General features: G+C 44.6%; 1 protein-coding gene across 1 annotated transcript; it reads left to right on the forward strand.

Moving 5' to 3' along the window:
• The first annotated feature begins 6,789 nt into the window (after positions 1 to 6,789).
• On the forward strand, positions 6,790 to 10,835 carry LOC150040478 (uncharacterized). Its single transcript, XM_090326573.1, has 3 exons — positions 6,790 to 6,827; positions 6,923 to 8,471; positions 8,562 to 10,835. The coding sequence occupies exons 2-3, from the start codon at positions 6,943 to 6,945 to the stop codon at positions 10,078 to 10,080; spliced, it is 3,048 nt and encodes a 1,015-aa protein (XP_090182699.1). The 5' UTR covers positions 6,790 to 6,827; positions 6,923 to 6,942; the 3' UTR covers positions 10,081 to 10,835.
• Positions 10,836 to 15,683: the final 4,848 nt, after the last annotated feature.

The following is a 15,683-nucleotide window of genomic DNA, read 5'->3' on the forward strand; positions in this document are numbered from 1 at the left end:
CACTGAAAGATGCAGGAACAGACAAATGACATGTCCCATTAGAAAAATGACACACCCCCTTTGAAAAATGACACACTTCCTTTCTTCCACATACACTAGGGAAGAAGTTACCTTTGAAGAGAGACAGGGGAAGGTGACACTTGGGTTATATTTAAATTTAAATGTCACACCGGAAGTGATTTGTTCTTACAAGAGATGACATCTCCTTACCTTGGCCTTGTAAAGACCAGATTGTTATTATAATGGTGATGGCTCAGAGCCAGAAAAATGGATAATGAACAATCTTTCCAGAAAAATGTAGGCTAGGAGTCATATCCATATCTGACTAAACTAAAATTATAGTTGGGGTTCTCATCTTAGCAATTTATTTTAATGATAATTTGGTATTAGACAGTGTTATATACTTAGTAACGTTAGTCAGCCTTATTAAAATGGATCTCATGACACTTTTTTTCTTTTAAAAATATTTTCAGTTTTTATTCTTTTTAAGATGTAGAATGACTAAATAAGACACTTTATGGGGAATTCTTTGAGTAAGGTAAAATAGTGAGATTTAGTATAGGTATGATTTTAATAAATAAAGAAATGTTGGGGCCTGGAGTTTGGCCTAGTAGTAGAGTGCTCGCCTAGCATGCATGAAGACCTGGGTTTGATTCCTCAGTACCACATACGCAGAAGAAGAAAAATGAAAAAAAGAAATGTTAAAGTTGTATTATAATAAAGCCTAGTTTTCCCTTTTTTTGTGGGTCATGGGGCTTGAACTCGGCCTGGGCACTGTCCCTGAGCTCTTCAGCTCAGGGCTACCGCTCTACCCTTGAGCCAAGCCCCACTTTCCATTTTTCTAGAGATTAATTGGAGATAAGAATCTCAGGTCTTTCCTGCCTTCCCCGGCTGGCTTTGAACCTTGATCTTCAGATCTCAGCCTCCTGAGTATCTAGGATTACAGGCGTGAGCCACCATACTCAGCTAAGCTTAGTTTTCTTTATGTGTTTACATTCGTATCTATATTAAGCTTATAAATTTATATTTACCATTTAAATACTTATACACAAAGCATGTATATAAAAAGTAGGAGAAAATCCATGGGAAGGGGTACCAATGTTCAAGAAGTAATATACCCACTACCTGATGAATGTAACTGTAACCCCTCTATATATCACGACAACAAAATACAATTAAAACAAAACAAAACAAAAAAGTTACAATATATAGACACACAAGTACATGCAAATACAACTTTATTTTTTCTGAGTGCCAAGTATAATTTCAAATTTCAAAACTACATGTGGTATTTGTTGTGAAACCATGCAATACATTGACTAGTTTAGGCATTAGACATGTTAAATAATGAAAAAAAGTTTTTTTGGTTCCAGTCTTTGCTCTTTGGGAGCCTTTCAAACTGTTGGCTTGAGTCCATTTTCCCATCCCACCAGTTATAATATAGTGAACATGATTGAGTATTTATTTATTTATTGTTATTGCAAAGGTGATTTACAGAGGGGTTACAGTTATATAAGTTAGGTAATGAGTACTATAGGGAACTCTGAAGCTGAGCTGTGAAGCCTGGAAAAGTTTTGAGAGGTTGGAACTCTATCTTGACAGCACTTGGAATGCAGAGAGTTAGCCACCCAAGGGTTAAAACAAACAGCTCTGGAGAGGATGAAGGGACTGGATTGTGATCCCCTTCCTTCCTTGGGCTGGCAGCTGTGCTGGGGACCTTGACAACTTAACCTTGGGCTAAATATATGGACACCATGTCTAGACTTTCTCTGGGCTGCAGTCTCCTGTCTCAAAAGAATAAGGGAACCAGTGTGTCTCACAAACTCTGTTTTAGCTCTGATTGTAATAATACAGATGTTTTACTTTTTGTGTGTACTCATGGAATTTCTTTTTTTCTTTTATTTTTATTGTAATTAATAGAAGGGTTACATTATATTCGCCAGACAGAAGGTGCATTACTTAACCATTTCTACCACTTCTCATGTTTTTGTCCCCATTTCCCTCCCCCAACCCCTACTCAAAGGATTTCTACATGAATGATGGGAGGACACATACATTGAGGCCATAATAATGCTGATCTTGTTTTGCTTCTGGGATCCAATTCTGAATATTATTTTTATTATGTTTTATATATATGAATACATTTGGGATCTGCTCATTTGTTAATGATTCTCCTCTTTCAAAGGTTTTAAAGTTTTTATCAAATGAGTTTCTAATAAACTGGAAGCCTCACCTGAATCACTTTGGAAAAAAATAGGAAATAGAGAGGCTGTGATTTCTGCAGTCCTCACATTTACAATTTACAATTCCTCACATAAATGTTAATAAGACCCCAAACTTTTATGCAGTTTTTTTGCCACTGTGAGATTCTTTTTTTTATTTAAAGAATTTATTAATATTGATTTTTACATCATATTTTAAATGACAAGTTTAACACACAAGTGTTCAAGGATGGAATCTCTATTTACAATCACTGGGACTTAGTATTTAGAACTTAATCAAAATTAGGCTAAGGGTTTGTATGTCATAGAAACATATCAATTTATGAAATAAAACATTGTCTATAGAGTCATAGGTTTTTATGTCTATATAGTTATGTTTGTATTTCCATTACCATGTCCATAGCTTTGGTATGCAGTTATTGAGTCCTCGCTCTTGTACTCTTTGGATTTAATAGCCGCATATTAAGGATACCATGCGCCTTTTGTTCCTTATGTCTTGACTTGTCTCACTCAACATGATTCGCTCTAGATTCATCCACTTCCCTGCGAATGCCATTATTTTATCTTGTCTGTTGACTATGTAGAATTCCATTGTGTGTATATACCACATTTTCTGTATCCATTCATCTTCTATGCAGTTTTTTTTAGGGCAGTACTAGGCTTGAACTCAGGGCCTAGACACTGTCCTGTCATTTTTTTTCTTAAGGTTAGTCTATGCAGCATTTTGATTTAAGGAGAAAGGTAAACCTTGTCTTGTGGGAAATATGCCCCCACCAAAATGCCTCTCTTGCTTTATGTGGCCTGTGGCTGAAAGCTCCCCACCTCTGCTAAAAGTACTTGCAATCTCTTCCTAACTTGTTTTCTTCCTTCCCTTATTCCAGTTCATGCCTTGTGTACATTTATTAAGCTAAACGCCTGAGTTCAAGCCCCACAACTGAGAAAAAATAAAAAGCTAAACAAAATGTTAGCTATATCTCCTAATACTGTACATTAGTTCCCTACTATTCCAAGGAAATAAAAGTTTACTGAAGCAATCTAATTTTCAAAAGAACAAAATAGGTATACTGGGCAGGTGGTACATACTTGTAATGCCAGCACTTGGAAGATCAGTAAGCAGATCTTCCTGAAGCAGGCAGATTATGAGTTTGAGGCCAGCCTGGACTACAAAGCTGGATACTGTCTCCCCCCACCCCCCACCAAAAAATAAAGCTGGGTGCAGTGGCTAACGCCTGTAGTCCTAGCTACTCAGGAGGCTGAGATCTGAGGATCACAATTCCAAGCCGGCCTGGGCACTAAAGAACTTGAGACTCTTATCTCCAATTAATCACTAGAAAAATGGGAAGGGTGTTAGTTTTGAGCTGAAGAACTCAGGGACAGCACCCAGGCCCAGAATTCAAGCCCCATGACCCCCACAAAAAAAAAGAATAAAGAAAAAGAAAAGAAGAATCTGCGAGTGTTAGCTAGCTCATACCTATAATCCTCATAGCTCAGGAGGCTGAGAGGAAAGGAATCACAGTTCCAGGCTTGTTTATGAGAAAAGTTTGTGAGGACCACCCCACTCTTATCTCAACCAATAAAAAGCTGGGCATGGTGTTGTGTAAACCAGTCATCCCAACTGCAGAAATGTATCAATTGGAGGCTCAGAGGCTAGAGTGTCCCAGACCCTCATTTGAAAAACAATGAAAAGCTAAGAAAAGGACTAAGAATGTGGTTTAAGTGTGACAGTGCATACTTAGCAAGTTCAAAGCCCTGGATTCAAACTCTAGTATCCTGAAAAAAAGAACTACATGATTTCAAACTTAACAAAAATGAACTCAAGATAAACCACAAATGTAATGGTAAAAGCTTAACATTATAAAACTACAAGAAGGAAACATAGAGAAATATTTTCATGACCTTAGAGCAGAAAATATTTTAGATTTCTTTCCATAAACACAATCTGGAAAAAAATTTAAAACCCTGAAAAATTGGACTTTATCAAAATTAAGAAATTTCTGCTCTTCAAAGGGCACTTAAGAAAGTACAGAGGGACGGGAATTTTGGCCTAGTGGCAGAGTGCTTGCCTTGCGTGCACCAAGACCCGGGTTCCATTCCTCAGTACCACATACACAGAAAAAGCCAGAAGTGGTGCTGTGGCTCAGGTAGCAGAACTCTAGCCTTGAGAAAGCCCAAGGACAGTGTTCAGGCCCTGAGTTCAAGTCCCAGGACTGACAAAAAAGTACAGAAATAGGGTTAGGAGAGCAGCTAGCTAGCAAGTACAAGGTCCTAAATTCAATCCTCAGTACCACTAAAATAAATGCAAAAGTAAAGTATATAGCTGGGCGGGGTGGCTCATGCCTGTAATCCTAGCTACTCAGGAGGCTGAGATCTGAGGATCAAGGTTCAAAGCCAGCCCCGGCACAAAAGAATGTGAGACTCCAATTAACCTCTATAAAACAGGAAGTGGGGCTTGGCTTAAGGGTGGGGTGGTAGCCTTAGGCTAAAGAGCTCAGGGACAAAGCCCAGGCTGAGATTGAGCCCCATGATCCACAAAAAAATAAAATAAAATAAATATACAGACTTAGAGAAAAGATTTGCAAAACACAGATTCCTAATGTATTTAAAGCAGACTATTTCAGAATTCTTAAACTTCAATGGTAAGAAAATAACCCAATTAAAAATAGTTTTTAAAGAAGTTTTTGAGGGGTCAGGGGTTTGGCCTAGTAGTAGAGTGCTTGCCTAGCATGCATGAAAACCCAGGTTCGATTCCTTGGTACCACATACATACAAATAAAGCAGGAAGTGCTGCTGTGGCTCAAGTGGTAGAACAGTAGCCTTGAGAAAGCACAAGGACAGTGCTCAGGCAATGAGTTCAAGTTCCAGGACTGGCAAAAAAAAAGTTTTTGCAGTAGTTACCAGTGTCTCACTCAGAAGACTGAGATGTGAGAATCCAGGTTTGAAGCATGCCAAGGAAGGAAAGTCCATGACACTCTTATGAGAACTGAAAGTGGAGCAGGAAAAAAAAAACGGGGACAGAGTCAGAGAAACAACTAAAGATCACTTCAAATCAGAATTGACTGGGTGGATATACCTTACAGCTCAGGGAGATGCATCCCAGTATGTCAGTAGGTGCACTTGAACCATGCTCAAAGACTGCAAATCAGGGTGGAAAATGGTCCCATAGTGCTTTATTATTATTAGCCACTCCAGGGGCTTGAACTGAGGGCCTAGGCACTGTCCTTGGGCTTTCTCAAGGCTACTGCTCTACCAGGTGAGCCACAGCACCACTTCCCCCTTTTTCTGTGTATGTGGTACTGAAGAATCTAACCCAGGGCTTTGCACATGCTAGGCAAAGCAGTTTACCAATAGGCCACACTCCCAGCCCTGCTTTATTATTTTTAACTTACATTTTATTTTTAAAAATTTTCTTGCCAGTCCTGGGCTTGAGCTCAGGGTCTGAGCACTGTCCTCGGGCTTTCTCAAGGCTAGAGCTCTACCACTTGAGCCTCAGCACCACTTCCAGCTTTTTTCTATGTATGTGGCACTGAGGAATCGAACCCAGGGCTTCCTGCATGCTAGGCGAGCAGTCTACCACTAGGCCAAACTCCCGGCCCCAACTTACATTTTATTGTGATTGCAAGTCCTAGAGTTTGAACTCAGGTCTTGGTTGCTGTCTCTGAGGTCTTTTACTCAAGGTTGGGGCTTCGCTTCTGGCTTTCTGGTGGTTAACTGGAGAAATGATTCTCAGAGACTTTCCTTCCTGGGTTGGCTTTGAGCAACGATCCTCAGATCTCAGTCTCCTGAGTAGTGCGAGTATAGGCCTGAGCCACTGATGTTGGACGGAATTGGGGAAGGACGGGGAACAGCGTGAACAAAACATCAGAGGCAGGACATTACAGAAGCAACAGTTCTTTAAGATTCCACCAACGTGAATGACAACTTTGACAACAACAGAAGTCTGAAAATTGATGGATGGGGAAACAGTCGAGGGCAAAAAGTGTCTTAGATTTTTATTGGCTGATCGGACCTTGTCTGTATAGCTGTAAAGTCAAACAGAAAACTTTGAACTGAACCCCCACGCCCACCGTGGAGGGTTACAAGGTTACGCTAAGGCCAAAAGGTCTTGGCGCATGCCTACAAAGTGCGCATGTGTAGTAACGGTAATTGGTAGACCGGAGCCACTTTCATTGCCCATCGGCACCACGGAGGGTACCGGGACCAGTTTAGCGCGACCGGGTTACTGGGATTATAGCAAGAGAGAACGCGACTGAAGCCGCCAAAGGTACAGGTACTTTTCAGAACTTCTCAACTTTTCTGTGATGGCTGGGGGTTGGGTTGCTTTGGTGCACGTGTTGAGTTAAGGCTATTGGCTTCTGTATAGAGTTGGAAAGTTTCTCATTTCTCATTTTCTTCTTTCTCTTACCAGTACTGGGGCAGGAAATCAAGGTCTTGCACCTTTTTGCGTGTGTGCACGTGCGCGATGGCGCATTTGCCGCTCTGCGTCGGTCCCGGGGCTTGAACTTAGGGCCTGGGCGCATCCTGTAGCATTTTCTGCGCATGGCTGGTGCTTTACTACGTGAGTCACAGCTCCAGTTCCACTGCGTGTAAAGTTTTACAGGAGCATAAGTAAGTAGCTTTACGGGCATAAGTCCTTCCCGTCTCACCCCGTCTGCCTCCTCCTCCATCCCCACCGCTGAAGAGCATCTGTTCTTTTCTTTTAGCGGCCCAGTTTTGTGCGATCATGCAGAAATCTCTAGAACAAGCATTGGAAGATACAGACAATGCCAATGGCAATGGCCAACAGAGGGCTCCTAGAACGAGATCCTCACCTAGTGAGGAAAAATCTCTACAGGAAAAACTTTATGACATTTATGTGGAAGAATGTGAAAAGGAGACTGAGGTGGGGGAGTTCAGAAGCCATGAGAGTTTGCTAGACCAGCTTGTCAGGAAAGAGGACTTCCCTTGTCTGGTGATTGACCTCAACCCAGGAGATCAGGGCTGTTTTGCAATGATCTTGGACAAAGATGGCTCCCTTTCAGAGAGCATTGCATTGCCTTATTCAGGAGAGAAATTGCTTGAGTTTTTAGATGCCGAAGAATTGCCTCCCTATCTGCTCAATATCTTGGAAAACTCTGAGGTGAACCTTTTCCATCATGGCTGTGTCTTAGCAGAAATCCGTGACTATCGGCAGTGCAGTAATAGGGAACTTTCTGGTTACCAAAGTCAGCATATTCTCTTGAAACCAAAGATGCAGGCGCTAATGAGTGATATGGAGTGCATGATAAGTGGCGGCCATCATTGGACTCAGGAAGAGAAACATGAGTTTGAGAATCAGATGATCTTAGCAACAGCAGATCCATTGTGCCTTGATCCTTCTGTCTCTGGCACCTGCACTCCCAACAGACTGTTGTGCAAGAGGCAGAACGTGAGGGATGAGTCAGTGAGACCTAGCTTCATGCGGTCTCCATGGCACAGTGTAGATTGGCAATGGGAACTGCCTAAATACACAGCAAGTCCTGGGTTCGAGGCAAAGACAGCTTGCAAAAAGCAAGCGGAAAGAAGGAGCAACCCTTATGACCTGATGATTTCAGCAGCAGCAGTAGAGTCTGGGGATATAGAACAGCCTAGACTATGTGATCTGGATGTGCCTTCTGAAATAGATATGCAAAGATATGCTAAAGGAAGTCAGTTGGTTCCTTTGGGAGACTCACAGGCAGCAGCCTGGACTGTGCCTGAGGCGAGAGATGAGTTTTCATTTGCATATGAACCTGGGGGTCCGCCTAGAGACATGAACTTGATTATCATGCAGTCCCTTAATGATCCACTTCTTTCTGACAGTCCCTGGGCACCTAAAGAAGTTACAACTGAAAACCAGATGAGTCCCCCCTACATCTTCTCAAGTTATTCTTTAGATGCTTTGATGGTTGGGTCAAAGCCTAATTCAGGGACCCGGGCTACTGGTGCAAGCCCGGAGTCTGTTCCCGGCAACACTGCAAGTTCACTGTCCAGTAAAACGGAAAGCAGGTCCAGTGGTTCAGCTGCTCCCAGCAAAGCCTCTTCAGGGAAGAAGCCCAAACTGCCTTCCTCCTGGTGGGAGCCATCTGTCTCCTCAGAATTACCTGTGGAGATAGGAGCTAGTCTCCCCAGTATCTCAGAACCAAAAAGTCTGGGCCACGAGGCCAGGAGCTCCAGGAAGCTCAGGCGTCTGGCTCCTGGTCCAGCTCCTCCTCCCAAACCTGCTCCCAAGCCTCCTCCCAAACCTCCTCCCAGGTTCCCTCCCAGGATTGCCCCCAAACCTCTTCCCCCGCCCCCTCCTCCACCCCCTCCCCCTCCTCCACCCCCTCCCCCACGCCCTCCCAGGCTTGCTCCCAAGCCTACTCCCTCTCCCCCTGCTGTCCCCGTCCCTCTTCCCACCCCCACTCAGGCTCCCACTCCCAGTGCAGCTACTGCTCCCCCTTCCAGTCTTGCTCCCCCACCTACTCCCTCGCCTCCTTCCACATCTGTTCCCTCTCCCACCCTTGCTCCCCCTCCTGCTCCCAGTCCTGCCCCCATTCCTATTCCCAGTTCTGCCCCCTCTCCTAATCCCAGTCCTACCCCTCCTCCCGCTCCTAGTCCTGCCTCCACTCCCACTCCCACTCCTGCTTCCCCTCTTGATCCCACTCCTCCTCCTGCTCCTGCTCCCAAGCCAGCCAGCCTGGCTGGGGAGTCCAGAGCCGGGGTTGGCAACAGAAGTCAACTACCTCCCAGTGCCAATGCCCCTGCTAGCACCGAGACCACCAAGGGCCCCACCAATTCAAGTAACCCCAAATCCCCCCAGGAGACACAAAAATCTTCAGTTTTGGTAAGTGGCTCGGTCTTGGGGCTGGTCTGTCCCCCTGGTGCCCCTATTCCTGGGCAGGTTCCTCCATCTGGTGGCCTTGTGTCCCTGGGAGTTCAGCTGCCCAATGACTCTATTGGGTTAATGCAACCCCCTTCTCCGATGGCGATGCAGTTTCTTGTGAATAATACTTCAAATCCCATAACAGTGCAGATCCCTCCAGGTTCTGTTGTCTTGAACCCCCAGCCTCAGTTTTATCAGTTGCTTCCACAGCAACAACTTCTGCAATCCAGGGCACCTCCTTCTCAACAATTAGTACCCCCGGCTTCAGTGCAGGGATCTAGCAGTCAACAATGGGCCATCCCTCTTCAGGGGTCTAGCAGTCAACAGTGGGTCACTCCTCTTCAGGGGTCTAGTAGTCAACAGTGGGTCACCCCTCTTCAGGGGTCTAGCAATCAACAGTGGCTAACTCCTGCTCAGGGGGCTAGCAGTCAACAGTGGGTCACCCCTCTTCAGGGGTCCAGCAGTCAACAGTGGGTCACCCCTCTTCAGGGGTCCAACAGTCAACAGTGGGTCACTCCCATTCAGGTATCTAACAATCAACAGTGGCTCACTCCTCTTCAGGTGTCTAGCAGTCAACAGTGGTCCACCCCTGTTCAGGGGTCTAATGGTCAACAGTGGGCTGTGCCTGTTCAGGGGTCTAATGGTCAACAGTGGGCTGTGCCTGTTCAGGGGTCTAGTGGTCAACAGTGGGCCCAGTCATCTCCTCAAGCTGTACTTGTTACCCTTGCTGGAGTGGGGAGTTTTCTGCTCCCCCAGGCAACTCTGTTGGGCCAGCCAACATCTGGGCCCAACATTGTTCTGCAGAATTTCCAGTCCTCTCCTTCTGCCCAGCCACAGCAGGTGCAGGGACAGGCCCAGAGTGCACAGCCAGGGGTCAGGCAGGGTCCATTCCCCGAAGCCACATTGCCGGTGCAGAATGTTCAGCCTCATCATTCCAGGCACACAAACCGGAAGAAAAGTAAAGCAAAGAAAGCCACCCCAACTGTTCCAAAACCCTGAGTCTTGCCTCACTTGGCATCTCACAAAGCACACCAGCTTGAACTCAAATAAATTCCAACCTTTTACTTGATTTTTTGAGTTTTTTTTAACTAACTGTAATTTACATTTGAAAGTTCAAATTTTGCCCAGTAGCCCAGGCTACTTGTCTTGTTTTCAGGCTTCATTCATGTTGCAATATGCATCAGTAAAAGGTGTACTCATGGCACAGTGTATATCCGGACAAGATATATTTCCTTATGTTGTCATATGTATCCATGCTTGATTGTTTTTGTCTGTATACAGTTTGATTGTTGGTACACACATAATTTTATCTGTTCATTTAGTGCCTCTTATAGCTTTTCTGTTGCAACTTTGAAGAACAGTCTGCATACAAAAAACCTTTTATATGTACACATGTACGTTCACCTGCCTTTTGTCCTATCCTCCTCCCCTAAAAACAGGAAAAAGGAAATGTCATCATCAGTTCTCAAAACAATTAGTAAAGGACCAGTAACTGTTGTATTGTATTGTTCTACTGTCCTATGGATACTATTCAAGAAAGACCGGACCAACTTCAAACCAGCTAGTCCAAATTTCCTTGGGAGAGAAACTGAGCCCATCGCAGCCAGTGATACTCATGCCTCAAGCCAGAGCAGAGAACAACTACGAGGAAGAATTGCTGCTCGACCTTGGGAGCCAAGTAGACACCTGCTGCCCTCACAGGGTCACCAGCTTTGGTGTTCTTCCTCCCTTTCCATCTGCTCTTTTCAAGTACTGCTGGGAGCTACAGCAGAAGCTGTGCTTGAGTGCTGGTGCCCTCCCTTGCTGGGGAGGGAAATAAATTCTGTTCTGTTTGTTTCTCATCAGCTGGCCTTTGTTCCTTCTCTTCCAGGGGTTCCCATCTGGATTGATCATTTGAAGTAATTGCCACAAGTGTCCTGATTAAATTCCCACAATGTGTATTTATTTTCAAACCTATGTGAGGAGGATTCCCTACACAGCTCAGCTTGGATTAGGCCTAGGTAGCATGAGGAGGAAAGCTGGAAGGCTGGTCTTTGCTTATTAGCTTATAATGGTTCCCATTTGTTACTAGTTTGAAGCACAGATCCTTAGACTTCAGTTAGGAAACTGCTCCTTTATTGTAGTATCACGAGAATAGAGCTGCTCTTTGCTAACGCAAAACAAATCTGTATTCGTTTGGCCAACTAAATTTGCTAGGCCATGTGTTCAGGACTTTACCAGAAAACAATAATTATTAGTTGTTTAGGTGAAAGCTGGTGGCTTCTAGGTTACAGAGAAAATGTTCCCGCAGGCGAGCATACAGGAGAATCTAGGTTGGTTGGGCCTTTAGCACACAGTGGGAGTTTGAGAAGAAGATAATGCTGTTCATTAAAGACATTTGTAAGTACCATGAATACCCTTATGCCAGGGCAGAAATCCATTTGGAATGCAGGCATTGTGGTGCTGACCTGAAATTCACTTTTGGGGCTGAGGAAGGAGCATCATGAGTTCAGGACTATCTGTGCTACACAGGGAAGCCTCCTCTCAAAAACACAACCACGCCCCTCCCCACACACAATAGAGATGAGCACTGGTGGCTCACTCCTGTAGCCGTAGCTACTGAGGAGGTTGAACTCTGGGGGTTGTGGTTCAAAGCCAGCTTGAGCAGAAAAGTCTATGAGACCTTTATCACCAGAAAACCAGAAGTGGCGCTGTGGCTAAAAGTGGTAAAGTGCCAGCCTTGGGCAAAAAGAGCCCCTGGTGGTCATGCACTTTGAATCTGCAGGTAGATATCTAGGGGCGCCTGTCAGGGAACAAAGAGCATGAAAGAAAAGGGTACATGTGTCTTCAAAATGCCCATGAAGAGGATCTGACCATCCTGGTAGGTAAGTCATCTCAAACTCACCTATGTCAACTTGAGTGCTTGAACTCCAATGGGAATGGGAGAGGGGAGGGTCACATCAACCTCTTCTTTCCTGTCCATCTGATCACTCCAGTTCCATGCACTAGTTCTGACACAAATGAAACCAGATTGGCCAAGGGTTGATAATGGTGGGAGCTAGGGAATGGCTATACAGAAGTTTATTACATTAGTTTCCATACCTTTTTAATGTGTGTGGGGGGGGGTCATGGGGCTTGAACTTGGCCTGGGTGCTGTTACTGAGCTCTTCAGCACAAGACTGCCACTCTACCCTTGAGCTAAGCTCCATTTCCCATTTTCTAGAGTTTAGTTGGAGATTAGAGTCTCAGGTCTTTTTGTGCCCTGACTGGTTTTAACCTTGATCCTCAGATTTCAGCCTCCTGAGTAGCTAGGATTACAGGCATGAGCCACCGTGTCTGGCTTAATCTCCGTACTTTTGCAGATGATTGAAAGTGGCAGTATTCTACATACATACATCTTACCTCTGTTCCTGATGTTCTTAGGTGCCGTGACCATGCCTTTTCCTAGCCTAGCTTGTATCTTGTACTGGAAGCCCTGCCAAATCACAGCCTTTGACTTGCCCTTCCTTCCGGCATCTCTCAGCTTCCCTGCTGTAGCCGCAGGCAGCAAAGGGTGTGCGAGTTAATTGTTAAATTCAGTTCAACAAGTTCCTCATTAGGGACAAATTACCTGAGTTTGAAATCTGCTAATTTTCCAATCAGAGTGAGTGTTTGCACTTGTGATTTGGAAATAATTACCATATGGTAAAAGCAAAACCTATGTGGGGATTAAAGTAAAGGTGAGGGAGGACAGGAGCTTATTTTGGCATCTTCCCTGGAACCCACTTTAGCATATGCAGATTAGATGAGCTGCCTGGGCTGCTGGGATGAGAGAATTCCACTGTAGCAGCTTTACAAAGGCCATTAACCTCATGTGCTAAAGCCCGTGACCTTTGAAGAAACAGCAGTGTAACCTACATCAGTCTTGAATTTAGCCCTTTCATACAAAACGCCCCTATGTTTTCACTTACATCCTCAGTATAAAGTCCCTGCGTGGGTGATTACACTATTCTCTTAAGCCTGGGCATCGTAACTCATGTCTGTAATCCCAACTACTCAGGGGGATTTCAGCCTGGGGGATGAAAAACAAAAAAAAAACCTGTCTCAAAAAACAAGCCAGGTGTGGTGATTCACTCTGTAATCCCAGCTATGCAAGAGGTATAGGTAGAGGGATTGAGACCAAGGCTGACCTAGACAGAGACACAAAACCTTATCTGAAAAACAACTAAGTAAAAAAGGGTAGAAGTGTGGTGCAAATGGCTGCCTGGCAAGCACAAGGCCTTATGTTCAAACCCTCCAGTGCTAGTACCAAAAATAAAAATCATTGATATTGGAAATGTTGCGTTTATACAGTCTTTTGGGTGGCTCGCCATAAATATACCAGAGAAAGTCACCTCAAAGAATATGAAGTAACTGCTGTAGAAGTCCCTGCCCCAATTAATATATCACTAGTGCTAAAACTGTTGGAAACCCACTGCTGAAAATCAAAGTAATTTAGTAATTCCAGTAATTTAGAAATCAGTGCAAAAGCTGGACAATGATGGCTCATGCCTGTAATCCTAGCTATTCAGGAGGATGAGATCTGAGGATCTAACAGAAAAGTCACTGGAGACTCTTCTCTCCAATTAACCATTCTCAGCCCTAAGTGGAGCTGTGGCTCAAAGTGGTAGAGCCCTAACTAGTCCCTTGAGCTAAAGAGCTCAGGGACAGCACTCAGGTCCCGAGTTCAAGCCCCATGACTGACAAAAAAAGGAAAGAAACAAGTGCTGTAAATATTCTAAAACATTACTCTTGAAACTTGAAGCAAGGAAAAAAAAGGAGAAGCTGTATGTCCTCTGAGGAGGTGGTATATCTTCCTATTTCTGATAAATACCAGTTCTACGCTACAAGAAAGTTCAGAACCAGATTTGAAGGGGAAATCATTGAGATTTAGATTCATGGGCATTCATCATCCTTTCCTTTCCCTTTCCCCTTCTCTCCCTCCCTACCTTCCTTCTTTCCTTCCTTCCTGCAGATTCCTAGGCTTGAACTCAAGGCCTTGTGCTCTGTCTCTTGGCCTTTTCTATTCATAGCTGGCATTCCACTACTTGAGTCACACCTCCAGTTCTGGCTTTTTTTTTGCTGGCTAGCTGGAAAAAGAGAATTGTGGATTTGTTTGCACGGGCTGGATGTGAACCATGATCTTCACATCTCAGCTTCTTGAGTATCTAGGATTAGATGTGTGAATCAGTGGCTCCAGAACCTTATTCTTGATTCTTAATTTCAATTTTACTCGTTCTTTTTGTCATTCATCATAGACTAATTCAGATTTTTTGTCAAAGGAAACTGAGAACAAATATCTCCCTCCCTCTCCCAAGTATCAATGTACACAAAAATAAATAGCAGCTCCTGTTCATTTCTGTTTGCTTCTAGGTGCGGCCTGTAACTGGGCTTGTGTAAGTTATATATTGATGGGTTTCACCTTAATGATGGATGGACACAGTGAACCCATATATATGGTCATGGCGCTTGATCTCTGAGCCTGGGGACTCTCCCTGAGCTCTTCAGCTCAAGGCAACCGCCCTATCCGTGGAGCCACAGCCCTACTTCCCATTTTCTAGTGGTTAATTGGAGATAAGGGTCTCTTGTCCTTCAGTGCTGGGCTGGCTTTGAACCTCAATCCTCAGATCTCAGCCTCCTGAGTAGCTAGAATTACAGGTGTGAGCCACCACGCCCAGCTCAGTGAACCTATTTTTATTTTTATTTTCCAATCAGTACTTTGGAAGATGGACATCAAGGCCTCCCCTCCCCCATTTCATGATGCCTTAGGTAGATCTTTTGATTGTTTGATCAGACATGTTATTCATTGCATCATTGACCTACATCGGGTAGATCTTTTGGTGGGCCAAAATCCTGATTACAACTTCAATATCGTGTCCTCGAGTCTAGGGGTGGAAAGAAGGCATAAAAAGGCAAAAGGAAGCAGAACTTGCTATGAAAGTGGTCCTTTCCCAGATCTGTTGATGGGGTCTTCTAAGTGGAGGTGTCTCCAGGCAGGGTTGAGGTAAGGGACTACTCTGGTTTTCTGCTTGTACTCTTAGATTCCACTGTAGCTGTGCTTTTCCTTTTTTGGGTCCTCCCTGAAGCAGCTCTGCTCTCCTTCATAAAGAGCTTTGGTGATCTGCAGCTGAGGTCCCTTTAGGCATTCTAAAGGCTGCAGGGTTTGCGGTGGGAAAGGTGGTTAGCTTTCCTTCCCAACCCCTCAGCCAAACTAGGTCTGTTTCAAATCCTTCCTGTTCTGAGATCTCCAGCCCACAAGGGGGCACCAGACTCCAGCTTCACACACAACACGACCTCAGCCATTTCTCCAGCTGGGCCTGAGAATGCTCTGAAATCAGGAGGAAAGGGAGAGATCATGGGGGCATTGTCCTCTACTTTTCAGGGAATGTTTCTGTAAATTAAAAAAGTAGAACCTCAAACTTCACCGCAACACTTTCCCATCCAGGGTGGACTTGGGGCTCTCTGCACCTTGTCTTCATCCCCCCTCCTGGAGCTTCTTCCTTCAGGAATGAGGGGGAATAGAAGATTCCCCCAAACTCCAACTGCCCCCTTGCCACTCACCGCAGGAGGAAGCAGCCTGTGAAGCCCACTCCTCTCCCAGACAG

Source organism: Megascapheus bottae, chromosome X (genome assembly GCF_031878675.1).
Source record: "Megascapheus bottae isolate mThoBot1 chromosome X, mThoBot2.hap1, whole genome shotgun sequence".
Classification (NCBI taxonomy): domain Eukaryota; kingdom Metazoa; phylum Chordata; class Mammalia; order Rodentia; family Geomyidae; genus Megascapheus; species Megascapheus bottae.

Bases quoted from the DNA above. Each gene is read 5' to 3' on its own strand.
- LOC150040478 (XM_090326573.1), top strand. From the start codon at position 6,943: ATGCAGAAATCTCTAGAACAAGCATTGGAAGATACAGACAATGCCAAT. The intron at 8,472-8,561 runs GTTCCCTCCCAG...ACGCCCTCCCAG, and splicing joins CCTCCCAAACCTCCTCCCAG to GCTTGCTCCCAAGCCTACTC.